Below are 27994 nucleotides of genomic sequence, written 5' to 3'. Positions count from 1 at the left end.
CCTCTTTTCCGCTCATGCGCTGGCATCGCTTGTTTCCCGTGGGATCTGGTGCGCATACTCTCGGCAGAGGCGGTGATTGGCTGGGTGGCTCTACAGGCTTGCAGGCGGTGTTCTGTGATTGGCTGTCAGGGTGTGTTAAGAAGGCGGTTGGCAGTTTGAATCTGAAGCTGGTTCTAGGGAGCGTGAGTGGCCATTGGGACCGAGAGCTGTGCAGCTATGGCCTTCCCCAAGGCCCCTCTCAAGCGCTTTAATGAGGCTACTGGTGAGCGTGCGTGCGTGCGTGGGGCCCGTGCCCTGGGCAACTTGAGGGCGGACCTGGCCGTATGCAGTCCCTATCCCTGGGCAGCCATGGGCATTTAGTGGCTCTTACGGGGGAGGGGCTGTGGGAGTGGGGGGGTTAAGAGTGCTCTGTGGCCTTGCAAGGGAGGCCATTTGGGGCAGGGCGGCTGGGCTTGAAGGTGTCCCTGAAGCCTCCCCTTAGGTCCTGTTGCAGCTGCTCGGCTGGGCTGGTGCTCACTGGTCATAGCACCCGGTTGAGTGATGCTGAGTTAAGGTTTCTCTCGTCCCTGAGGCGCCCATAGGCTCCCAGGTTTGCCTGCCTTGATTAACTAGCCTACTGCTAACTCCTGAAGGCTGGCGTTGGTGTAGCGCTGGAAGAAATGGGGTGCTAAGACCCCTGAGTGCTAGCATCCAGGCGGGCAGCTGTCCATGGCCTACAGCCCTTGATCAAAGCTTGTTCTGGCTGTGTGCGATGCTAAAACGTCTGCTCAAAGGGGTCTTAGGTCAACAGTGCTATTCTTGCCAAGTATCAGAGGGGTAGCTGTGTTAGTCTGGAGCTGTAAAAAGCGACAGAGTCCTGTGACACCTTATAGACTAACAGATGTATTGGAGCATAAGCTTTTGTGGGTGAATACCCACTTCGTCAGATGCATGTGGTGGAAATTTCCAGGGGCAGGTATAAATATGCAGGCAAGAATCAGTCTAGAGATAATGAAGTTAGTTCAATCAGGGAGGATGAGGCCCTCTTCTAGCAGTTGAGCTGTGAACACCAAGGGAGGAGAAGCTGCTTTTGTAGTTGGCTAGCCATTCACAGTCTGTTTAATCCTGAGCTGATGGTGTCAAATTTGCAAATGAACTTAAGTTCAGCAGTTTCTTTTTGGAGTCTGGTCCTGAAGTTTTTTTGCTGCAGGATGGCTACCTTTAAATCTGCTATTGTGTGTCCGGGGAGGTTGAAGTGTTCTCCTACAGGTTTTTGTATATTGCCATTCCTAATATCTGACTTGTGTCCATTTATCCTTTTACGTAGGGTTTGGCCAGTTTGGCCAATATACATAGCAAAGGGGCATTGCTGGCACATGATGGCGTATATTACATTAGTGGACGTGCAGGTGAATGGACGGGTGATGATGTGGCTGATCTGGTTAGGTCCTGTGATGGTGTTGCTGGTGTAAATATGTGGGCAGACTTGGATTTTTGTCACCATTAATAGTGTCAGCAGACTTATTTCAGTAAGGTAGCAAGCTCATGCTTATGGATTAAGGTGCACCTCCTTACCCACATCCTCTGTGGACTATGAGCGATGAAATTGCATGCATTGGGACTTGGCCTAACTGTTCAACTTTTTCTAGGGCTGCTCTGTTGTCTTCACTGGAATATAAATGGCCCTATTTATGCCTGGTACAGGGTACTCAGATAGTGTACTATGTGAGTATGTCACCAGGGTTTTGGAGCGGAGCCCAGAGCTGGAGCGCAGAGCAGCTCCGGAGCAGTGGGGCTGCAGGTTTTTGCCTGGAGCGGAGCTGGAGCACAGCTCCAAAGCCCTGTCACAAGTGTACTTGACAGGGACTTCTGTATTACACTGTAAATATTGTGTGTCACTACCACTTGATGCACTGAAAGCTTCATCTTCCTTGTCTGTGGCGTTCCAGTGAGTTGTGAAACTCTGAAAAGATGATGCTGCTTCTATTGAGCTCTGCTTGTGATCTTTCTAAAAATATATGCTTTAATCTGGTTTCTGGGATAAATTCTATGGCCTGTATGTTGGGAGGGGTGGCGGGGGAGGTGTTATTGGATGGCCTTAGTGGTCCCTTCTTGGCCTTGAAATCTGAATCTATGAATCCCCTTTTCATCCACCTCATGGAGAGAACCGGATTTCTTCCCTTGGCCTCAGTAGGCTCCTAACACTTGCAGCTCTACTAATCAACTTTCATGCTTCAGCCGGTTTCCTGCAGGGATCAGGAGAGAATTTTTCCCTACTGTATAACTGGCAACAGGGTTTTTTTTTTTTTGCCTTCTTCTGAGGCATCATCGATTTGTCTGGTGTCCTGTGGCCAGAATAAACTGGTACTCTGAGACAGTACAAATAATTATTTCTTAGATGCCTGGCTGGTATGTCTTGCTCATGTGCTCAAGGTCTGACTGATCAGGAGATCAGTCAAGAAAGAATCTTCTCCCAAGTCAGGTAGGAACGTTTTGGCCTGGATGTCTTCCTCTGCACTTCGGGGCATGGATTGGCAGCTAGGATCATCTGAGCATGTCTCTCCTAATCAATTTCCAGGCATTAGTGTATCTCTGTCTTTTGTTCTCTTCATGTGGCACACAACTGTGTTGTCTCCTGAGGACTAAATTGCTTTGGTCTAACTAAAGTCATTAGACTTAGTATAGGAGTATCTGAAGTGTTATGTCTTGAGATAAAACAAGAGGTAAAACAGATGATCTATGGTCCCTTCTGGCCTTAATCGCTATGAAACAGACTAATAAATCCTAAATTTTAGGACATAACATAACAGTTCCCTCTAACTGGCTGATACATCTAGCCTTGTGGGTAGGATTCGTAGAGTTCTACAGTGGCATTAGCGTCTTGTGAAAACTTTATTCTGATCTTTCCACCAATTAAATTGCATCCTTTTCAATATCCAGATACTCCATGTGTTCTTCATGTATATCTGTGGTTCCCAAACTGTTCCTTGAATCAGCTGGCAAGTCACATGGTGGTGGCTTTTTTTTTTTTTAAGCTGCTAAAATGCCCTTCCATCTCCTGTAGGCAGCTGTTACAGTTGCCACAAATGTTATAACGTGGGCGAGGAGGTGGTCCAAACTATGGAAATAATTTAAGAACTTGTTTTGTAGATCATGCCCATCCAAGGACAGCAGTCCTTCCGTCTCTACTTTTTGGCTTTTTAGTACTTGATGTCCTGAAGCAGTAATGTGTCATTAGCACTGAATATTACTGACTAAAATTTTTCTGTTCAACCAAAGGTCACTGTAACTGTCCAATCCTCCTCTTAGCGTGGAATCTCATTTCTTCTTGAAATGGAAGGCCACCCCCTCACTAATAAAGGGGCACCTAGTTAGATGTGGGTGTGGTTTTTTGTTTTGTTTTTTTTTTAAAACTTTAATACAAGATCTAAGAAAGCAAAGATTATATCCACAAAATCCTAACCGGTGACAGTTTAATGCAGAGCTTTAAGAAATTCACTGTCTAAGATCTGCCTTTCAGAATAGGTCTTGGTGACTGCATCTGTATACAGTCCCACCAACGTATATTTGGAGAGGTCAGAGGGTGGCAATTCATATCCATTCAATCCCTGATCTGTGTCAGTAAATCAGCCTTGGAAACTGAAACAAGTTGACAGACTCGTTTAAAGTAGCTCGCCATACTCTGAGACCACCGAGGGCGGGATATTGCCAGCTGTAAGTGTAAGAGCAATGATGAATCTGTGCCAGTGTGTTCTCCTGTCTTTCCTGTTTCCCTTCAAGGACACTTTTGCAAGCAGTTTTTTAAAATTACACACTTGGAAAAATGGCAGAGTTCAAATGCGCCTCCCTCTTAAAGTGGAAGGACTAACTTTTAAAAGTTTGTGCCATTCAAAGTGCCAACAAAGGTGCTGAAATAGGGCTGATTGTCTTCTAATTGCTCATGTGTTTCCAATAACTACTTGAATAGACTTTAATGCACTAATTTTAAGTCTTTCCATGGTATGAAGGACAGACCACAAATCTAGTTTATGTTGGTGATCCATACACAAACAGGTAAGAATGCTCTGCTATGGGCATAACTTTACTGCTGGTATGATCTGCAGGATGTTTGGACAAGCGATGTCTGTCTTCTGCGCGTTTATTTGGATATCTCTTGTGCAGATTAAAAACTAGGAGATGCAGTATAGGTCTGAACTGCTTGGTGGCAATCAATCCATAAATATAACTCCTCTTTCAGATTCTCATAACTAGTGTTCTCTCCTGTGCTGAACATCTCATTCCCTCATTTCTAGTTTATGCCCCATCCCCGGGGTCCTATGAAGTCAAATCTTCAGAGGCATTGAAGGGACCTGTGTCCTTTGACAAATCCCAACGCTTTAGAAAGCAGAAATCCCGACAGTTTAGAAAGCAGAAAGGTAAGTAGTCCTACAGCTTGACAAACTTGCAAATTACAAAGCTTCAAAGGGCTTGCAATGCTGAAACTATCACTTGGTCTAATACTTAAAAATTAGATCAACCTAGCTACATTGTTCAGGGCTGCTGAAAAATGTTGCATCCTAAGCATCATAGTAAGGTCAACCTAACCTTGTGTAGATGCAAAATAATTCTTCTGTTGACCTAGCTTCCACCTCTCAAAGAGGTGGATTAACTACATACACAGAAAACTTCTTCCATCAGCACAGCTATAGCCCTTTTGCTGCTGTACTATAAACATGGCCTTGGTGCTGATACGGTGCTGCTTTGGCTTGCTTTCTCAGTGCTTGAGATTATGGTCTGTGCTTTGCTTTTGCTTCACATTGGTTCATTGACCACCTGCTTCTATTTTAAGATGGACAGCAATTTGAAAAGTATGCTTATCTGAATTTCCCTCCTCCAGTAATACTGCATTATTTTTATTGAAACATTAGGGACTTCTTTTTTTCACTTCATGCATTCTGTCCACCTACCTACCTAGTCAGTTTCTCCTTCACACTGCAATTGAGGAGCTACTGTAAAGTGGCAATAATATTTCATTTCCTGAGTGTATGTCTCAGGACAGGTGGTAAGTTCAATGGAAGCTGAATAGACCAATTGATTGGTGTCCATCTAACTCTTGTACAGTGCCAGGTATAGAAGATAGTTATATTTTTATCAAACCTTCAGATTTGAGGTGGGCATTCTAACAAAGATCAAAGACTCTATTAAATGTAGTCTTTCTACAAAAACAGTCACTTAACCTTGACCCATTAGTATGGTGAAACTTTGTTGTCTCCACAGGGGAAATGGGAAGTCAACAGAATTTGAATAGTGAAACGAATGACTGCTTGCCCAAAACTGCAAGAAGACTTAAATCTCTGGGATCAACAGTAAGACTCTTCTTGTCTCTGGTATAGCTATGGCCATACTGTTAATTCTTGGCAAACCTATAATTTAGTCTACTCTGAATTTGGGTCTTTAAAACAATGCATTCTCCAAATTTTGAACCATTTGATAGAATGGGCCTTGAAATAAACCCAATTATCCTTATGCCCATCCTGTAGGGACTAAGAAATAAGTCCTTTTTCTTTCCTTGGAATATAGCTTAGTCAGACCTGGAATAATCCACTTGCTCAGGGGCAATAGAAACTCTGCCTGTGGCAGGAGAAGAGAGAGAGAGACAGACTGACTGACTATTGAGTCTCTGCTGCCTTCCCCATAGAATAAAGTGAAAAGCAGAAAGCCCCGATACGGGGACATAAGAGGGTGAGGGCCCCAAATGCTAAGGATGCTTGGGTAGGGAGCAACCCCTGCCCTCTCAATGGAGTCCTGTGAAGAGAAGGGGTAGAACCACTTAGTGTGTGAAAGTCAATTAAATATTTTGTAGTTTTGAGGGAAGAGGGGGTTCGGTGCTGGGTTGTGGGTTTTTTTTTGTTAGTTTGTTTTTAAACAACTTACTAGCCCATGGGATTTTTTTTTAAGTGCTTGTGAAGTGGTAGGAAGTTTTGCTACTTCAGTGTTAGGTTTTCAGTATTATATTATGTAAATCGATATAAAATTCCTTATGATTAGCATACTAGTTCAAATAGCCCAATATCATGGGTCTCATAGTGGCAGTTTATTTGGTCAGTAATTTTTCAAAAAACCCTGCAATGGAAGTACTTAGTACTTAGGTTTTGTGCTCTCAGGTATGAAAATATGTAACCCTTACATGCTTTTTCTCCTATCTAAAGGATACAACCATCATGAAAGAGCTGAAAAAACAAAAGATGCTTGAGAAAGAGGTATGAACAGATTTCTTTTTGGCTTTTTTAAATAATGTGACCACTATTGCCTTGAATATGAATGAGAGAATGAATATGAGAGAAACTGCTTTTTCTTGTCAAATGGTGGGGTATTGTTCTATGTAATAATCACCTGCTGAAGCTGTAGCTTTGGAATTAAGATACAAATTTCAAGTCTGGGCATGTTAAACTTCTCCCTTTTGCCACTAAAACTATATTTTGGCTTCTTGTAAAAATCTCTCAGATGTTAAGGGTGTGGTGTTGACATAAGTGTCTTTCCACCCCTCAATCCAGAGGGCCAGTTTTGCCCACATGGCAAATTAGAGAAACCATGAGATTATTCTGACTTGCACCCCAGTTGAAATAAACTGAGTAGGGCAAAGTAGCCAGATGAAATGCTAAGGATACAAAAGCCACTAAGCCTAATTGCAGGTAAAGATTTTCTGTAGTAACACTCAGAAAAAGGGAAAGGACATCTAACAGCTGAAAGTTGTTATAACAAAGGATAATCTGTCTTCACAGGAGAACAATGGGCATCACTCAAACTGAACTTGTGTTTTTTTTGGGGGGGGGGGGGGGGTTAGAAATTTGAGAAGTGTAATAAATATTCAAACAACTTGTTTCCTCTAGATTCGTGCATTAGTGAGAGAACGTGGTGAGCAGGATAAAAGACTCCAGGCTCTAGAGGAGGATTTCATGAAGTCTGAAGCAAAACTAACTGCAGCAGTCAGGGAGAAAACATCTCTCTCAGCGAATGTTGCTTCCCTGGAAAAACAGCTTCTTGAATTAACAAGAACTAATGAATTTCTAAAATCAAAGGTATTTGTCTGGACCTGGATCCATTTAATCAAATTAGCAGAGACTTGCTATGGTTTTTGTCACTTTCTGTGCAGGTGACATCCTCAAGCTTGTTCACAAGCAACAAAGTTAATGTTTTTAGTCTTCTACAGTTAAGAAAAAAGGTGGGACCTGATCCCTTAGATTGGGGTTAGTAGGTAGACCAGTTGACCAGTAGGGCTAATGCTCAGGCTTGTGTGAATAGAGTACTAGGCTATACTTGTAAATTATATGGCAACTTAAACTTTAATTGTACTGTTGTCTTTCACACTTACTTTGATCCAAATTACAGTGAGAATGTTATAACAAAGTTGAAGTAATACTACCGGGTAGACAGGGATGCTTGGTGTTACCGTCTGCAAAACATCCTCTCATCTTGTGCTTGTGTGGGCTGTACCAAGACAGTGCATAAGAGAGAAGAGGTAAACTTCCTGCTAAACTATCAACCAAGATGCTGTGCAAGGAAAGCTTTGCTTTGGAGGACACTGACAAAGAGCTCATAGGTGGAAGAAGATTAAAGATAATGGGTGAAATTCTGTCCCCATTGAAGTCTATGGAAACTTTGCCACTGACTTCAGTGGGGCCAGGATTTTACCTACTAGCTTTGATTATCTTGACCTAAGCAATTGAGGCATATCCTACCCTCACAATAAAGTCTCATATCAAGTGTGTACTTGTGTGGCTGAGTTCTTTTGATCAAACTTGTTCAACTTGACATGTGGCAAGTTGAAATCTGCTGTTAATCCTAAAGTGCGACTAGAATTTACGCATAGGCAAATGGTAAACTTTCAGTGGAAATGATTAGTGGCTTGTGTAGGAACATTTTTGTTTCTAGAGCTCTAGCTTCATCCCTTCAGGTTCCTGCCCTCACCAGCAATGGGACCTATTATACTGTGTTAAATACATAAAACTGATTCCGTTAAATAAAGTAAAACTTCTCCCAAGCTACATTGCAACACTTCAATGGTAGATACTGTAGAACTTTATAATTTAAGAATATAAAGCCACAAATATGCCTTTTTAATGTACATTTGCCTTGGCTTGTGCACTTTGCAGTTTAAGCAAAGTCAGTTTACAAGTACTTTTTCCCCCTAAGTCTGGTAAGAAATGCAGATATCTTCTTTTGGAGGCAGGATTAAGTGGTGGGAGGGAGGAAATTAATAAGGGTCGTGGAAGGCCCTTATTAAATGAATGTGAGCTGTTCTTCTGTGTACAGCTAATTCTGTGTTAACCAGAAAGTGTTTTATCTCTCCAAGTTTTCTGAAGATGGTACACAGAAAAAAATGAGCAGTCTATGCATGGAGTTAATGAAACTCAGGAACAAGATGGAGGCAAAGAGTAAAGTAAGTTACTGTACTGAAATTGCTCATATGACAGGAACTTGGATCTCCTCCAGAACTAGAAGCAGGGTACTAGCATTTCTACATGGTAGCTTGCAATTGAAATGCCTTTAATTACAAATCAACTTGCAAATAATGGGTTCTTCCAACTCCACTGTCAGAAGTAGCTATTCCAACCTTCTGTTAAATGGGAAGAGTGAGCCAAAAGGCTCAAATGACTTCAAGTTTGCACCGCAAGTCTACAGCAGAGACGAGCAGAACCCAGATAATGAGGCGTCTAGAAATCCTTAGATGTCACAATATCCATGTGTCTGGGATGGACCACACTGAGAATGCCACACTTGAGGCAGACTGCAAGAGACAGGGCAGACATTTCCCCAAATCCATATCAAAAGAGCTTCTGTAGCACCACACTGGCTACCAAGAAGCCAAACACAGTCCCTCTTAGGCATTCCAGCCATTGGTTTCCATCCAGACAAACAAGTCTAGTATAGTGAGAGGTTACTGAAAAACCCAATTCATTATATGCGAGGTTCTACTAATTCCAAAGGATCAGACACTTACATATTGACCTGGGTTATCTCAGATCTTACCCAGATATCAAACTGTCAGTTTACTAAGGATTGGCTAACTAAAGATTTTTATTAAGAAGAGTTACTAAATGGCTAAAGAATCCTATACATACAAGTGATTTTCAGTGTTCATAGATCAGGATCATAGCAGTGATGGAATAGACTGCAGGCTTGCAAAAGTCTCTCTGGTAACTTCCAAAAGATTGGAAGGTCCACAGTCCATAGCTAAAAATACTCATTTTAGTTGTAAACCTATAGTCCAGAGAACTGGAGCAAGAATGAGGCAAAATGGAGATGGCTCTGGCAGTGTTCCCTCAAATTTTTCCCATGCATGTGCAGAATGAATTTTGTTGTCACATATGTGCACCAATATGGAGGAGATGACAAAATTCATGTGGCGGGGGTGGGACCGAGGGGTTTGCAGTGTGGGAGGGAGCAGAGGGTTGGGGATGAGGGGCTCAGGGACAGAGGGTTGGGGGGGGGGGGGGTGAGGGCTCCAGCTGAGGGTGTGGGCTCTGGGGTAGGACCGGGGATGAGGGGTTGGGGGTGCAGGTTGCCCTGGGCTACAGCAGGAAGAGGACCCCCCCTTTCCCACAGTAGCACCTGGGTTTGGGGGGGGGGAAGAGGAGCCTCTCCCTGCTGCAGCAACTCTAGGGTTGGGGGAGGGGCACCTCTTCATCACATGTCCTTACATGATTTGCAAAAACACAGGGTGGCCATAGCCTCCTGGCTGTCTGAGGCATCCACACAGGGGTTGGCAAACTGCAGGCCGGATACCGCTCACCAGCCGTTGTAATCCAGTTCTCAAGCTCCTGCTGGGGAGCAGGGTCAGGGGCTGCCCCACCCAGCTCCCAGAAGCAGGGACATGGCTCCCCAGCAGCTCCTATGTGTAGGGGCAGCCAGGTGGCTTGGCTCTGCATGCTGCTCCTGCCCCAAGCGCCATCCCCGCAGCTCCATTGGCCAGGAACCACGGCCAATGGGAGCTGCAGGTGTGGTGCCTGCGGACAGTGCAGAGCTGCCTGGCCATGCCTCTGTATAGGAGCTGGAGAAGGGACATGCCGCTGCTTCCGGGAGCTGCTTGAGGTGGGAGCTGCTTGAGGTAAGCGCTGCCTGAAGCCTGCACCCCTGAGCCTTCCCCCCCCATCCTCTGCCCCAGCCCTGATCTTCTCTGTCCCTCCCCCTGCCCTCCAAACCCCTCAATCTCCACCCAGAGCACTCTCCAAACTCTCATCGCTGGCTCCACCCCAGAGCCCGCACCCCCAACCTCCCACTCTCTAAACCCCTTGGTCACAGAGCACCCTCCTGCCCCCCAGCCCAGAGCCCTCTCCCGCATCCTGAACTCCTCACTTCTGGCTGCACCCCTAACCACAGCCCTCACCCCCTTCCGCACGCCAACCCCAATTTTGTGAGTATTCATGGCCCGCCATACAACTTCTATTCCCAGATGTGGCCCTCGGGCCACAAAGTTTGCCTATCCCTGCATCCACAGGAAAGGCCTGCCTCTTCAATGGCCCATTGTGAGAGTAGTGTCCTTAATGGGCCACCAACACATAGTTGGCTAGCCCTGATATCAATCTAGCTCTGAGGTATTGTATGCCTGGGTGACACATGTTTGAGATACAGATCTATATCCAATGTTTGTAACTTCAGATACAGTGATGCATGGATTTAACCAGGATAATCATACCTGACAAATTGTAACTTTTTCCATTGACACCTTACATGATACACTTTTTATAAGATTTGTTCCAATTGTATAACAGCAATACAAATGGTCATCTTCAATCATACAGCATCACAATCCAATTATGTATTTAGACCACACTGCCTCTAGAAAGCAAACCAAATAGTGTCCTTTAATTCTGTGAAAATCACTGCCATTAATATACCTTCCTGATATACTTTCTCACGTCATATTCATCTCGAATTCCAAAGTCCTAACACTGCTCTACAGCCAAAATGCTTCTGAAATAATTGTAGTCAAACTTTACTAATTCTGGGTCACTGAGAATGAAAATGATGCTTAAAATTGTTGTTTGGCTCTAGTTTTCAAGATATGCTATTGGGTCAGTATATACGACCCTTGACTTGGGAATGGCGGAGGATAAGTGAGTTATAAAGGGAAGGGATCTCAATTTAAACCAGAAATGACTAAAATACATCTTTGACTGGATCTATGACTAAATCTATGACTGGGTTTGGACAGTACTTGCTTTTTAGGCAAAACAATGAATGATGCAATCTGAAGCTGGTATTGCATCATACATGATACGATGCAATTCATGTTATTCCTAGAAGTCATGGATGATGCAATCATAACGAAGCTTACATCACTCTGCTGAACAAATTGCCCTATATCAGCTCTAGAAATCACAGTGTCGTGCTCTTATTTGTCAGTGTTTGATTTTGCAAAGGGACACATTTCTGTTTAGCCAAAGTGAGCAGAGATGCCTCGTACTTGTGTGAACAGTGCCGATAACTTCTGCTATGTTTGTGGTGAAGTGACTTTTGCATCACAAAAGCGCAGTATATCCACTATGGTTAAGAAAGCCTATCACCTTTATTTTGGCTGCAAAATCGGAGATCAGGACAAGAGGTGGGCCCCACACATATGCTGCAACACTTGTGCAACAAATCTTCGCCAGTGGTTGAACAGGAAAAGGAAATCTATGCCTTTTGCAGTGCCAATGATTTGGAGAGAGCCAACAGATCATACCAGCAATTGTTACTTCTGCATGGTGCCTCCAGTTGGGAAAGGTGTGTCAAAGAAGAAAAAGTGGACTGTGCATTATCCAAACATTCCATCAGCTATACGCCCAGTACCCCACGGAGAAGGACTGCTGGTTCCTGATGCACCCGAATCATTCTCACTTGAGTCAGACGAGGAAGAGGATGAAACTTCTGGTCCTGAACCATCAATGTCACAGGACCCACACTTTCTCCCATCGTCCTCCTCTGAACCACACCTCATAACCCAAGGTGAACTGAATGACCTTGTCAGGGATTTGGAACTACCCAAGAGTAAGGCAGAGCTGTTGGGCTCCAGACTACAGCAGTGGAATCTCCTGGCAGGTGATGTTAGGGTTTCCATGTTCCGTGACCGTCAAAAGGATCTTGTCCCATTCTTCTTCATGGAAGGTGATCTTGTAGCCTGCAACAACATCGATGGTGTGATGGCAGCCCTCAACATCGTTCACGATCCAGATGAGTGGAGACTGTTCATTGATTCATCGAAGACGAGTCTTAAAGCTGTTTTTATTGCATAATGGCAATGTTTTGCCATCAATTCCAGTTGGTCATGCAGTCCATATGAAGGAAACCTATGACAACATGAAACAACTTTTGAGGTGCATAAAGTATGACCAACATCAGTGGCAGCTTTGTGGCGATTTGAAGGTTGTTGCTCTTGCTTGGTCTGCAGACTGGATACACAAAGTACTGCTGTTTTCTCTGCGAATGGGATAGTCGTGCAAGAGATTCCCACTACATCAAGAAAGATTGGCCACGCCGACAGTCATTGGAGCCTGGGAGGAAAAGTGTTCAGCATCCACCACTTGTTGAATCAAGGAAGATTTTGTTACCACCCTTACACATCAAGCTGGGTCTGATGAAGAACTTTGTCAATGGCCTTGACAAAACACAAGCAGCTTTCAAGTACCTCCGTGGAAAATTTCCAAGGTTAAGTGAAGCTAAGATAAAGGAAGATGGCTTTGTTGGTCCTCAGATTCGTGAACTTCGAGATGATGCATTTGACCATGCACTGCGTGGCAAGGAAAAGACGGCCTGGAAAGCCTTCCAGTTAGTGGCAATACATTTTCTCGGAAACAACAAGGCAGACAACTACAGGTTGTTGGTGGAAAACCTCCTCAAGGCATACAAAAGCCTTGGATGCAACATGTCACTAAAGATACATTTTTTGCACTCTCATCTAGACTTTTTTCCACCGAACTGCAGAGCAGTGAGCGACAAGCACGGCGAGCGATTTCACCAGGACATTGCAACAATGGAGAAACGCTATGAGGGCAAATGGAGCCCATCAATGCTTGCAGACTATTGCTGGACAGTGACAAGAGATGCTCCATTTAATGAATACAAGAGACAAGCCAAGAAGCGCCGAGTAGACCCTGAATAGGACTAAACTATGTACGTAATAGTTTTTTGGCTTTTGTTTCATAATAAATTTTATTTATATAACCCTTTTGCTGATTTTTAAAGTGTTACATAAACAGGACAGGTGAAATATGATCATGTAAAGCAACCATAAACACATGAAAAGACCTAGGTTTACAATTTGATTAAAACTCTACTAGCTACACAATATACATAGACATAAAATGTAAAAACTTAAATATCTTAGAAACAGTAGCCAATCAGTTGTTTTAATTGTCATATTTGAATTCAGCACATCAAAATACATAATAAATAGCACATTTTATCTCTGAAGCAGACGACTTCTCAAAAATTGTAAACCAATGTAATTTGACTCCAACTGCACTGGGCTGTACCAATAGTGAATTCTGATTTATGGTGGCAAACTAGCCTGGATAAATAAGCCCACCACAATGCCTAATAGGAATATAACTTGCTGGCTGTATTTTATGCTTATCAAACTTCTATAGCTATTAACTACTGATTATGTTTGTTTTAAGAATGTCCTTGCTAAACAAGAAGACATGGAAATGAAGTTGCAGGCAGTCCAGAGGAATCTAGTGCAGTCCAAAGGAAAAGTAGCACAGCTGGAAGAAAAACTGTAAGTAATAGAGGAATTACCTCTGGTATAAATTGCCAACTTTCATTGTTGCTTATACTTAACTCTAAGGGTGTAATATATGGCAAACTAAATGAGTGTAAGCAGATGCTAAGGAGAAGAGAAGTACTGAAAACAAGGAGTTGACAGGAGCTTGCCAGTGGATTGGAATCTGGTGTAGGAGGAAACCAATACAAAGTGATCCTGCAAATCAGATTTAGGCCCTGTTGTATAGGGTTGTAAGAGGTGCCTAGTATATGACACTGCCCCTTAGTGTCTATTTGTAACAAGACAAATAGCTCCTCTAGTATTCCAGCTGTGACTGGAATTGAAATCAGTCAACCTTGGGTGACTTCCATTCTATAGCAAAAAGAAGGTATTGCATCCTGCAAGATTTCAATTTTTTTTCTATCTAATCAAGCTATTGGTGTACTGTAGGTAACCAGTTGACCAACATTAATATAGTTCAGGTGAGCTAGCATGTATAATATGGTAAGAAGGCTAGTTTAGAGGATAAGGCACTAGACTAGGACTCAAGCCAACTGGATTCAGTTCCTGGCCCAGTCATAGGCTCTTCAGTGAAACTTATGCCTCCATTCTCCAACTAAAAAATGGGGAACAACACTTGTCTCCCTCACAGGTGTTGTGAGAATTTCTGACCTGAAGGTCCAGCTATTCCTCTCCAACTTGCTCGAATACCCGTTGTGGAGAATGTCTTTCTAGAAGCCAACTTTGTTTTACATAAAGACTGCAAATCAAGTGCCTCAGCTTGAGGTGGTGTATCATAAGGGCAGAGAGGCAGGCCCCAGCCATCACCTCGATTGGCTTCAGGGTAGAAGTTAACAACCAGTGTACTTCACCTCACTGTGCAGGCCACTGCTTTTCTACATCAGTGCACATTTCAAAATGGATCTCAAGTATGACCCATACCACCCTGTGCTCAAGCATGTGCGAAGGAGAACGGAATCCTCATTACGCTAAAATATGTTTTAGACACTTTTCAATGTCTCAGCTCAGGCATTTGACTACTAACATTGCACTTTGAGTTTGATAATAAAAGTAAAATTCATGAAACTGTTGGTGATTCTACTGGTAAACTTAGAGCTAATAGTTCCTGCGGAATACAACTAGTCATGGGAGACATTAGTACGTTGACTTTTGAAGAAGGCTACCTGTTTGTTGTACAACTGGTGGCTAGATGCAGCATTTCCCAACTTATGTCCCTAATCATGAAGATCATAGGTAGGCAGAAAAATCTACTTGATTTTTCAGATCCCTAATTACCATGTTCATCAAACATCCCCCTTCCTTCCTTTTTTTGTCATCATCGGATTCGATGGACTACCAAGGAAGGAAGGAATACCATGTTCTCACTGCTACCAGAAGCAGCAGTTACTGACTGGGCAGGATCTCATGCCACCTCCTTCCCAGACTGTAGGATAGAGAGCCCCTAGGCTGGGTATGGAAGAGATTGAATTAACTTATTCTGTGAGTTAGCATGAGCTCTCCTTAAAGTTTGTTTGTTGCTTCCCATGTACATATGAATGGCTGAACATTCAGTATTTGAAACTGACAATGCAAAATCTACTGAAATGCAACTCTAACACATTCATGAAGAAACTTGCCTTAATTTCATATTGTGTGGTACTGAATTACTTGTCATCTAGGTGTCTTCTGGCTCATGATTAGAGGCCTTAATACTAGCAATCCACAGATGAATGCAGAATTTCTGTTAGTTGTCTTCAGGCAGCTACTTATTAACCTCTGGCTCTGTGCTGCTCTTCTTGAGTATCTGGCTTTAGAACTGTCATGTTAAGTGCAGCATCTAAATTTCTTATTTTTAGAACTGCTACTGAGAGAGACAAGGTTGAAGAAAAGTCTGACACTGAGAAACTCTTGGAATATATTACAGAACTCAGGTAACAAGTTTCTATTTGACAAATCAAGTGTTACTTAAGCTTTAGTTGTAGGGGCTTGATCAAGCTTTAGTAGTATTTCTAATTTGAATTGTACAAACATCAGTATTCTGACTCTTCCCTTTATATGGGAGGGGGGTGAAATCTCTAGTCCATTTCTTAGATTTAAAAACCTTCAAACTAGCTTGACTCTTGGTAGTTGAGCAAGGCTTCACCTCTCCATAGTATCATAGGAAAGCTACTTCCATATAAAAAAATGTCTAGTCAACACTACTTATGCAGAGTTTTTATGCTGGATTTTTCCCTCTTAAGCCTTGTCTACACTGCCACTTACAGTGCTGAAACTTTCTTCGCTCAGGGGTGTGAAAAAACACCCCCCTGAGCAATGCAAATTTCAGTGCTGTAAAGTGGCAGTGTAAACAGTGTTACAGCACTGGGAGCTATTCCCCTTGCAGAACTACAATAGTTTTATTACAGCGCTGAGAGCTTTCTCCCAGTGCAACTACACAACCATTTTAAAGTGCTGCCACGGCAGTGCTTTACCATCGGCTGTGTAAACAATACCCTTCAATACAGATGCTTTCCAAGATCAATGGGACAACTAAGTGTATTGCAGATCCCAATATAGAGAAGGCATGTGCACAATTAGTGTGGAATTGGGCTGCAGTAAATTCTGTACCCCTTTCTCTGTTGGGGATCCTCTCTGCTCCTTAAAGGGGCAGAGAGAGATGCACTGTTAGAGATAAAGAGGGGCCCTTAAGCAGAACCTTGTATCTTCATGCAGTGAGTCAGACATTGTGACTTTCTTGGATCTGTGCAGTTCCTGCATAAATCTGAGACTGGTTTCCACTTCTCTCTGGAGAAGGGACAAGCCCCCAACCAGTCCAAGAGGCTGGGGGGGGGGGGGGCACTCAATGGAGAGAATTTCATAGGATTCTTCATGAATATTTTCCATAGGAGGAATGATCTGAGTCTTAGTTAACTTGTATTGAAGATTACTTGTGTTAACTCTCAAAGTGGAAGCTGCATTAAAAGCGAACTATAAAGACCTGATCTCTATCATTGCACATTAATATAGATCTTGTCCTGAGCTCTTCCATCTAGAAATGAATCTTTCCCAAGTCCTGTTTAGATACTTGGGATCTTAATGTTACACAGGATTATGTTGGTGCAAATTGTGACACCAATGTAAAATTAAGCAAAATGTAATGCTGACACATCTGGATTTTTTTTTTTTTTTTCTTAGTGGAGTTGCAGAACAGATAGAGAAGTACAAACTAGATCTTGTCCATATGGAGAAGATACTGGCACAAAAGGACCAGGACATTATGGCCTTGAAAGATTGTTTTACAACAAAAGAAGAAGAACTATCTAAACTAATCAAAGAGCTTAATGAAAGGTGTCAGTTGCTTGAACAAGAAAAAGGTAATTGTTATAGCCTGTGGGCTGAGTCTCTGGACCCATGTCCAAACTGATTTCATTTAGACCCTCTGTTGAAATGTAGGTTAGCGTGTCCCAAGTCAAAACTGTGGTATGTAGTTATACTGAGCTGCTTCTTTACCTATTATTAGCCCAGATTATAGTCAGAAGTATTGTTACTAACAAATACTAAAAATTTCCCCCTCCCCTCCATCTGCTGCTGGGTGAAGTGGGAATGGGGAGCTGTCTGAACCAGTTAGCTTACACTGTGGAATTTCCAGAGTAAGTATGATTCCACTTGAAAAATCACTTGGTTCTAGTTCCATATTCTGATTTGGTGATTGATAGGGTGTGAGCCATTCTCCAGGCAGCAGTGCAGCATTGCATTGTCACAATTCACTGCTGCATACCATGATATCTTCTGGCTCTAGACTCCACTAAGTGACTCTCATCTCTGCACACCCCTCTGTAATCCCAGCAGTTGTTCTGGGAGACGGTAGGAGGAAGCACGACCCCATTTTCTTTGATGCTAAGAGAGATAAAGTCTTAATGGTGCTCTTGTCACCTAGGATGGAAGAATGTTCCTATGATAAACTCAGCTGCTCACCAAGTTGGGGGAAAGTCTACTTAAAAAAAAAAAAGGCACCACAGTGTACTGTAGAGCAAAGCTCTTAATTATTCTGTCCTCAAAGCGTTCTTATATTGGCATCTTTCTCTTCTATAGAGAAACTCTTAACTGAGAACAGAGAAAAAGAGCAAAGTATGAATGCTGAAATAGAAAGCTTGAAAAAGAGACTCCTCCTAGAGGAGCAAGAACACCAAAAACTTCAGCAGAAACAGGAGGAGATCTATTCTCAGCTGCAACAAGAGAAGGTAAACTAAATACAGACTTTATCTACTCTCCTAGCAAATGCTGTTGAATTCTTGCTCTGGTTTAGATCAAACCCATTGTGGATGTATTGATGAATAAGGGCTTGTTTACACAGAGGAAACTGACTGACATAGCTATAGTAGAATAGCTATTAGCTAGTCAACCTCATGTAGACAAGCCCTTACTCTTCTTCATGAAAATTAAGATTACTGTGTAAACTTAAACAAAAACTCCTTTGTACTAATAGCTATGTATTTGTGCTGTCCGTACCTGCAGGAACTTTTCACTTCCATTCATCAAAAGCTGCTAGAGTTTCAAGAGGAGATAACAAATGAGAGGCTCCTTTTGGAGGAAGAACTAGAAGAAGCAATGGATGAGTTGGATAAACTGCATATTAAGGAAGAAAAGGCTGATAAGTTGGTAAAGCACTTGGAACAAGAGAACAAGTCCAGAGCTGAAGAGCTAGCACAGATGGAAGCAAAGCTGAAAGGGTTTGTGAAAAGAGTAACTCTACCTGTTGCTTCCAATGAATTTGGAAATACAGGTCTGTCTCATCTAACGCTGGGGTTACGTTCCGCAGTCAGCGCCTAAAGCGAAAATCGCACATAGTCAAAATTACATTGAGTGTAATGGCGGGCGAAATCGCCCGCACTTCAGAAACTGTATTTAAATTATTTTTCTCTTGTTTTTTGTTTTTGCCGACCGTGTAAAGCTGAAATCGCACATGTTAAATGCGCCTAAGATGCGACAGAGCTGTACAGATGCCAATCCAGGTTCAGTTAAAAAAATTCTCAGCTAGAATACACAGGACTAAATTGACCTGTGGCCACCAGCTCATTTTTCTATAGCAGTTGGATCTAATCCAGTATCTTCAAAAAGCAGCTCTTAAATTTTAGCAGCTCAATCCTATCTGTTATAAATAAGGCCCTACCAAATCTATGGCCATGAAAAATGTGTCACGGACTGTGAAATCTGGTCTATTTTGTGTGTTTTTACCCGATACTATACAGATTCAGGGGATACCAGCGTTTCTCAAATTGTCGGTCCTGACCCAAAAGGGAGTTGCGGGGTGGGAATCGTGGTATTGCCACCCTTACTTCTGTGCTGCCTTCAGAGCTGGGCGGCCGGAGAGTGGTAGCTGCTGACTGAGGGCCCAGCTCTGCAGGCAGAGCTAGTTTCCTGACCAGCAGCCACTGCTCTCCAGTTGCCCAGCTCTGAAGGCAGCACCACTGCTGGTAGCAGTACCACACACACCCCTGCAAGAACCTTGTGACCCCACCCCCACAACTCCTTTTTGGGTCAGGACCCCTACAATTACAACACTGAAATTTTAGATTTAAATAGTAAAATTTCATGGATTCAGCTATTTATAAAATCCTATGACTCTGAAATTGACCAAAATGGACCATGAATTTGGTAGGGCCTTAGTATAAGGACACCAAGTTGCTCAGTAACTAAGGACTGAAGTGTTAGCTTAAAAACACTGGTTGAACAGCAGCTAACTTTGTAGAAAAGGTGTTAAATCAATTCCTATTTTTATTTTTGTATCCAGCATTAGGGTGTCTAATGTACTTTATGAACTGCTAGACAGTTTACTGATTCAGGATAATGAAAAAGTACATAAAGCAAGGTGTTGTGCACAAATGTACTCTATTTTAAGCTCTCTTATTAGACTTGCTAGCTCTAAAGAGAGCTATTTCTCTTCCATATGAAGATAAAATCTAGAATACTCTAGCCCAACTGGATAACCTTGACTTTGGGGTTCTGGAGAAATTAAACTAGCCCGAGGAGACGTGCTGTGAGGACCAGGAAAGAGAAACTGTTTAATCTGAGTTGAGATTAATTGAACTAAGCACCTTACTTGCAGCTCTTCTTCCTGAACTCCAATTCCTTCTACTTCCATGGTAAAAATCCCATCCTACACAGACCACTGAAATTAAAGCACTGGGGAAAGGAAATGATGTAAAATCAAACCTGCTAGGCAGACTCTTGAAAGTGGTATTGAGGAAAGAAATATACTGGTTTGGATCAGAGGTAACAGGAAGCTGATAGAGCAAGTCTGTCATGGCCAGTACAACCACTGCTGTTTGTCCTAGACCAATGCCAAGATTTGGACTCAAGAATGGAATATTAAAATCTATTTTCAGGAAGAATGCTGAGTTGGAGAGAACCAATGAAACACACAGTAAAGCCATTGTTCAGCTGCAAGAAGAGCACAGCAACACGCTACGTAAACTTGGAGAAAGTGTTGCTGAATTTGAAAGGTATGCAAATTCCCTCTAGATGCTGGAGGGAGATATAGAGAAGTGGGCTTTCACAGGCTGACTTTCACTTTTTTTTTTTTTTTTCTTTTTCTTCCAGGTAGGTGCTCTACCTGCTCTCTTCCCCCCCCCCTCCCCCCACCCTGTGCCTCCTACCTGCTGCCAAACAGATGATTGGCGGGTGACCGATGGGTGCTGAGCACCTGCTTTTACCTCTCTTCTCCTCTCCTCTCTCTCTCTTATCCCTTCTCCCTTTTCTTCTCCTTCCTCCTCCTCCCCCCCCCCCTCCCCCTTGGTGGATGTTCTAGCCCTGGAGCACCCATGGAGTCAGCACCTATATGGGCATTTAAATCTTTCAACTTCTTGTGTACGTGATATGTGCCATACACTTGTAACCCAACACTATTAATGTTAGTGGAACACTCTTTCCAAATGATATTCCCATTCCTGAAAACAAAACTACATTAGGATTATGTGCATTGGCAAGTGCAGCTTAACTTTCTGTTAAGATCCAGATGAATATTATGACAGTTAAATTTCTGATCACAGGCTGTTCTCCGATTAGGGATACTGTTGCTTTAATCACTGGAAACTACACATGATGTTGCAAAGTATTTTAAAACTGAACTGGTAATCTTGTACTTTTAAACTCTTAAAACTGGCAGAGGATACAGAAATAGCAAAAACACTCTGCTTGTCTGCCAGTACTTTCCTAACTTTTAAAACAATGTGAGTAATTACGTCAATCTGATTTTATGTAACTGTTTGCTATACAAAAGGGCATTCAGAGAGTTATGTATGACCCCTTAGTGACTTCTGACAGAAATGGAGAGTTTTTTTTGTATTTGGTCATCTGTACTAATTGAAACTTGAAGTTTTGGTACAATTTCAACAGGACTGTAGATGCTGCTTATAATTTGTGCACTCTAGTAGGTATCTGTATACTATATTTGATGAGTCATCAATGACTTGGAGTATGGTTATAAAACTTGCAGATGGTACCACGCTGGGAGGGGTTGCAAACACTTTGGAGGACAGGATTAGAATTCAAAACAACCTTGACAAATTGAGAATTGGTCTGAATTCAACAAGATGCAATTCAATAAAGAGAAGTGCAAAGTACTACACTTGGAAAGGAAAAATCAATGCACAACAAAGATGGGTGTGGGGGGGGAACTAGCTAGGCAGTAATACTGCAGAAAAAGATTTGGGGCTATAGTGGATCACAAACGAAATACGAGTCAACAATGTCATTCTGGGATGTATTCACAGTCTTATATGTAAGACGTGGGAGATAACTGTCCCACTCTACTCAGTGCTGATGAGACCTTAGCTGGAGTCTGTTTCCAATTCTGTGCACCACACATTAGGAAATATGTGGACAAATAGGAAAGGACCGCAACAAATGATAAAAGATTTAAAACACCTGACCTATTAGGAAAGGTATGGCTTTTTTTGTTTTGTTTTAAATCTTCTGTAGTCTAGAAGAGAAGGCTGAGGGAGAACCTGATAAACAATCTCATAATGATCTGGAGGATGGCATGGACTGCACTCTCAGCAAGTTTGCAGATGACACTAAACTGGAAGGAGTGGTAGATACGCTGGAGGGTAGGGATAGGGTACAGAGGGACCTAGACAAATTAGACGATTGGGCCAAAATAAACCTGATGAGGTTCAACGAGGACAAGTGCAGAGTCCTGCACTTAGGCCGGAAGAATCCCATTCACTGTTAAAGATTAGGGACCGAATCCCTAGGAAGCAGTTCTAGGGGTTACAGTGGACGAGAAGCGGGATATGAGTCAACAGTGTGCCCTTGTTGCCAAGAAGGCTAACAGCATTTGGGGCTGTAGAAGTAGGGGCATTGCCAGCAGATGGAGGGACGTGATCATTCCCCTCTATTCGACATTGGTGAGGCCTCATCTGGAGTACTGTGTCCAGTTTGGGGCCCCACACTACAAGAAGAATGTAGAAAAATGGGAAAGTCCAGCGGAGGGCAACAAAAACGATTAGGGGGCTGGAGCACATAACTTATGAGGAGAGGCTGAGGGAACTGGGATTATTTAGTCTGCAGCAGAGAAGAATGAGTGGGGATTTGATGACTGCTTTCAACTACCTGAAAGGGGTTCTAAAGAGGATGGATCTAGACTGTTCTCAGTGGTACCAGATGGCAGAACAAGGAGTAATGGTCTCAAGTTGCAGTGGGGGAGGTTTAGGTTGGATATTAGGGGGAAACTTTTTCACTAGGAGGGTGGTGAAGCACTGGAATGGGTTACCTAGGGAGGTGGTGGAATCTCCTTCCTTGGAGGTTTTTAAGGTTAGGCTTGACAAAGCCCTGGCTGGGATGATTTAGTTGGGGGTTGGTCCTGCTTTGAGCAGGGGGTTGGACTAGATGACCTCCTGAGGTCCCTTCCAACCCTGATATTCTATGAGATGTTAAGGGCTGTCATAAAGAAGAAAGTGATGAATCGTTCTCCAATCCACTGACATTAGGACAAGAAACAATCTGCTTAATCTGGAGCAAGAGAGACTTAGGTTAGATAACAGGAAAAAGTTATAACTACATAAGGATAGTTAAGCACTGAAACAGGAGGCTGTGGAGTCCCTGTCATTGGAGGTCTCTAATACCAGATTAGACACATACCTTTCACAGATGGTCTTGAAATTCTGCCTCAGCATAGGGAGGAAGTATTGACTAGACCACTTGAAGCACCTGGCTCTACATTACTATGATTCTGTGATGGGATCTCCAATACAACTTGCATCAAACTTATGGTCGATTGTTACGGTCTTCAAAAGGACTGAACACTGCAAAATGAAGATTATCATTTAAGTAACGGATGCTAAAACTTTTCCTTCTAGTTACAAGGTATCTATGACTGAAGAAATGGCATGTCTCCGACTGGACAATTCTTCTCTACGGGAGAAAGTTGCTGAGCTGAGAAAAGCAGGCCAGGATACACAACAGCAACTCCAGGAGCTGGAACATGCTAAAGACAAGGCAAAAGAGGAATATGCAAGGTAATGGACCATCTGATTATTCCTTGAAGTGGTTGGGGGGGCACCTCTGACATGGCTATGGCCAGACCATATGGAATATTTCTCCAGTACAACTAGTGTTATGAACTGTTTCTCATTGTTAGAGGAATAGACCTTCAGCTGCAGGGCATTGAAAGGTTGCTGTGCAACATCCACTAGTATATGCAATGCAGGTTAGGAGGTGACTCAATTCAGTTAGATAGCTAACTACAATACCTGGTCTCCTAGTGACACTTAAAATCCCTCATCATAACTTGGTTAATGGACTATCAATTTATTACATTGTATGTAAATGCTTGCCACCCAAAAGCTTCCTGCTATTGGCTTCACAGAAAAGGGAACTTCCAGTCTTCTCTCTTTCTACCCCTACTTACTGCTTCTCCAAATGCCTTGCGTGACCTAAATCTCCCAGCTCTAATTCTGCAGTTTTGGGGTTTGTTACTCAAGATGCCTGCCTTAAAGTCCATCCGGGTCAAATATTTGTGACTAATCTGTGCTACCCAACTTTCTCTTGCTCTTTAATCTGGTACCTCAAGATACACTACAGTGGTATTTAATTGTCTTGAAACTGTCACAAGTTCACTTTATTTAACCTTTATCTCCAGTATTTGACTACAACAGGATATGTCTAGTAAACCAAAGGCTTACCAGTGAATGATGTAGCATTTTTAAAAGCCTTTGGTAAGATTATAAAAGAGCAGTTGGCCTCTTGACATCCAAACTGTGGGGGGTTTTTTTGTTTTTTGTTTTGTTTCTCTCTTCCCCCCCCGCTCTGTGTACTGTGAAGTTTGTAGCTTGGCTAAATAGTAACTTACAGAAATCACTAACTCTTCAGTGTAGAATCTTACAAATAACTTCATTAAAACACTTTCAAGTTCACACCACCTTGAAATATTTAAGGAGACAAAAGTGAGCAATTCCTGCTGGATGTATTTAGGAGCTCTTCTTCTCATTCAGAAGTCTAAGCTTCTACTGCTTACATAAACTGTTCAGTTACACCAGTTTAGTTTAGTTTAGCTTTGCAGGTCTGTCAGCATGAGACGTATCCCTCCTTCAAGTAGCTTGAGTGGGTAATCCATTAATAGATACACCCCAATTTGTGTCCCTGTTTGTGTCCGACAACTACTGGAATAAGACACAAATACCTTGAATTAACTTAATGTGCTAAAACAGATCAATAGGCTTTACAGAAGCTTTCCTTGCACAGAAAGTTATACTGCCTGAACTACTGAAACATTACAAATATTGTAGGCTTAATCTGATAGCCCCTTACTATCTCTCCGTTGGCTGCCTTATGCAACACTGCCAGTGCAAACCTTGCTATTTCAGTCTAACCATTCTTTCTGTAAGTATAGTAGCTGGAATGCTGCAAGCTTTGCTTACTGCTGATTAAATCTGAAACTCCAAATATTTCATGAAGTAACAGTTGTTTTTGTTGTTTTTTAACTTTTCCCTTCCCTAGGATGCTTCTAGATGCCCAGACAAAGCTAGCCCTAAAAGAAGCAGAAATAAGGAGAACCAAGGAATCCTGCATTGCACAGATAACTAAACTTCAGACAAAACTGGAAGAGCAAACTGAAGACTTCAAGAAACAGCTTGAAGTTGAAAGATCAAGGTGACTCCAGATCTCTGACTGGCTTAGTAATGGGAATACATCTAAGACTAGACTGAGTGGCTTTTAAAAGCTTCCTTTGCAAACGCATGCTGTTTAAAAATCTTAAATTTAAACAAACTGCTTGTGTGTTTCTGTTCAGGAAAACTATAGATGAAAAGGTGTCTGCTGGCTTCCAAGAAGAGATACAAACCTGGCGTGCTCTCTATGAAGACTTGCACAACAAAACTAAGCCTTTTCAGGTTAGTCTCTGTGCTAAACACTTTGAAGCAGCATTCATCACCAGTGGGTCAACACTCAACTATTAAGAGTTGGAGTTAACTTGGAAGATATTACTATGCCACTAATTTTCCCCCATCCCTCTTCACTCTTACATATGACTTCCAGTGTCCCAATTTGGGGAAGGATATTAGCTGGTTATCACCAGTTTCTTGTTAAGTTTAGGTTTAAGAGGAACGATTAACAGAAGTGTTGGGGGCATGGCTATTCTTCTTAAAGGAATAGGCAGTGATAGCTCATGTTCCCTTACCTGAAAGATCTCTTCCTCAAACTCTTTCAGCAACAACTAGATGCATTTGAGGCAGAGAAGAATGCTCTCACGAACGAACATGGTGCAGCCCAGGAAGAGCTGAACAAATTAAGTGATGCATATGCTAAGCTACTGGGCCATCAGAATCAGAGGCAGAAAATCAAACATGTTATGAAGCTGAAAGATGAGAATGCCCAGCTCAAACAGGTTTGTCAACTGACATGTCTAATGCATGTATCATGTCCAGCCACTAAGCAACATCATCCTAGTTTAAGATAAACTATCTAGATGCTGACACTAAACATCTGAACTTATTCAGAGTTTAATACTGAAATAATCTGGGACAATTCTCTCTAGCCTGGAGTTGGAATGAGCTGCTTTGGCTCCAGGCATCTACATCTGGGCTAGTGTTTAATGTTTGACAAACCAGATAATAGCTGTGAGAGGACAAATCTCTCCGCTTGACCTCTTGCTAGACCTAATGGAAATGGATCCCAAGATCCATATTGCCACACTGGCCAGAGCCTTGCAAAGAAAGCAGGGGATATTGGTGGTGCTATGAGACACTAATAGACTTCCAGAATGCTATGCTCTTGAGTCAGGTATAAATAATAAAGTTTCCAGCCATCCAAAAATCTTTTGTCTTTCAGTTTTTACAGACTTCTCTTGGCTAGCCTTCTTTAAAATAGCTTAACGTAACTGACTCATGACTGCTTCCTTCATAATGTGGTGACCTCAGAATTATACTAAAGTGTTGGTTTCCTACTTCAGGAGGTTTCAAAACTGCGTGCTCAGGTAGCTAAGGAAAAACAAGCACAGAGAGAGCTTCAGGAGCAACTGAATGAAATTCAGGGAATCGGGCGCTTTGATTCTTCTAAAGCTTTTCAACATGATAGCAAGGAAAATGTTGCTCCCAAAACTCCTTTAAAAGAAGGTAAGTGTGGATGTTAAATCAGGTGAGTGATACTCAAATTGAGGCTCACATGGGTCTCCTGTGGCTCTTTCAGCACATATTAAAACACTGATTGGTTAATAATTACAATCAGGATGCTTTTACTATGTTAACCAATTGTAGTTGATAAAATACTGAGTCAGACATTTTTCTGTGAGAATTATATATTCTGTGAGAATAGTAAACGAAACAATGAATTCACACCACTGTGGCTTGTTTGGGTAACATTGATCGCTAATGTGGCTCCTGAATCACTGAGGTCTGAGTATCAATGGTTCAGATCATGTGTAAGTGTCCACACTTTCCTGCAATTATCCCTCAAATATAGTCAAAACAAGACTTCACATTATATAAACTACTCATTCCATATGGGGAAATGCAGAACCGTAACTTAGTAGCAGGAATTAATAATGTCTTGGGTAATATGTGAACTTTGAGTTACTGTTTATCTACAGTAGTAGAAACATTTACAAGAAGCTCACAGCAGCTTTTCTATTGCAGGCAACAGGAACAAGTGCTGACCTGTTCTTGGATTCAAGAGGATCCTGTTAACTTGCTGGGAAAAGCTAAATGCTGCATTGAAGATTCAAGGGACCATATGTACATTATAAAATCAAGGATTAAGGTTGCACAATGATGGGTCTAGTAAGAGCCCTTAAGGGAAAGGCTTTCTTAAATATTTTTAAAGAACAATGCTAGGTTTATAACCTATTACCCAGCGGGCAATGGATGACTGTGCACTGGAAAGGTTCTCTGGTCAAAGCCTGCTTCACACTGGGACCTAGGGAAATATTTGGCATGTCACTTCCTACTGTGTCTAAACTGTCTAAATTGAAGAGAACAGAATACCAAAAGCAGATTTAAAATCTGTCCATCTCTAGGGCCATTTAATACAACGGGTAACAAATTAACAAGTTTTTAATTCAAGAAATAAAGTTTTTTACTTGGGTTGACTGCACATGATTCTTGTACATTAGGCTAAACTCTTTCACTTTGTTCACGTGTGCGTACTGATGGAAGGAGCATTTTGTGAGACCAGTCATTTATGTTGGCTGTTTCACATGTCATTCCCTAAACCACAGAATAGATGTGAAATCCAGGTTGCAAAGTTGATCTCTGGCCAGTTCCTGGGAGAGTCCAGGCCACCTAAACCACAGTTGACATTCTAACTGACAGTCTTGGAGGTTAGTGACTAAAACAGAAGTCTCTGGTCAGGATTGGCACACACAGACTGAGAATTTTTGTGACTGCCTGTGCTCCTACATCCTGATAGGCTTCCATTTCCAGGTATGTCAGTGACCTTTAATGAATGCTAAACTCACTGGGCTCTTATACAGCTAACACTTCACTTTATCTAGCTCTTTGCACAAAGTCAACACCTGGAAAAACAAGGAACCCGGTCTTCATTGGATGGAAGATGTTCACTGGATAAGTAGGGGTTTCGTGTTATAAGGTTTAGACACTGGCAGTATGGAAAGACAATCCACGTGCTTTGTTAAAATGTTATACTGGTAAATGTGTATAAGGTGTTTTTTGGATGAATAAAAATGGTTTTAGTGAATCTGTCTGAAGTCCTAAATCTTAGTCTTAAGTGGCCCACTTCTTCACTAACTAAGACAGTAAGCAAAATAAACATTAAAGGCACCAAAGAAATAATCTAACACTTTTTTTTTTTTTTTTTTAA

General features: G+C 42.2%; 1 protein-coding gene across 1 annotated transcript; it reads left to right on the top strand.

Annotated features, from left to right (window-relative positions):
- Positions 1-216: 216 nt before the first annotated feature.
- On the top strand, positions 217-26831 carry HMMR (hyaluronan mediated motility receptor). Its single transcript, XM_065409575.1, has 18 exons — positions 217-262; positions 4272-4394; positions 5236-5324; positions 6168-6218; positions 6849-7037; positions 8312-8398; positions 13617-13717; positions 15559-15633; positions 16877-17055; positions 17774-17922; positions 18197-18411; positions 20068-20184; positions 23041-23199; positions 24680-24832; positions 24972-25071; positions 25389-25565; positions 26130-26292; positions 26812-26831. Exons 1-18 carry the CDS (start codon positions 217-219, stop codon positions 26829-26831), a joined length of 2193 nt encoding a protein of 730 aa, XP_065265647.1.
- Positions 26832-27994: the final 1163 nt, after the last annotated feature.

This window comes from Emys orbicularis, chromosome 8, assembly GCF_028017835.1.
Source record: "Emys orbicularis isolate rEmyOrb1 chromosome 8, rEmyOrb1.hap1, whole genome shotgun sequence".
Lineage (NCBI taxonomy): Eukaryota > Metazoa > Chordata > Testudines > Emydidae > Emys > Emys orbicularis.
Note: the sequence above shows the minus strand (reverse complement) of the source record. Positions and strands in the feature narration are given on the sequence as shown.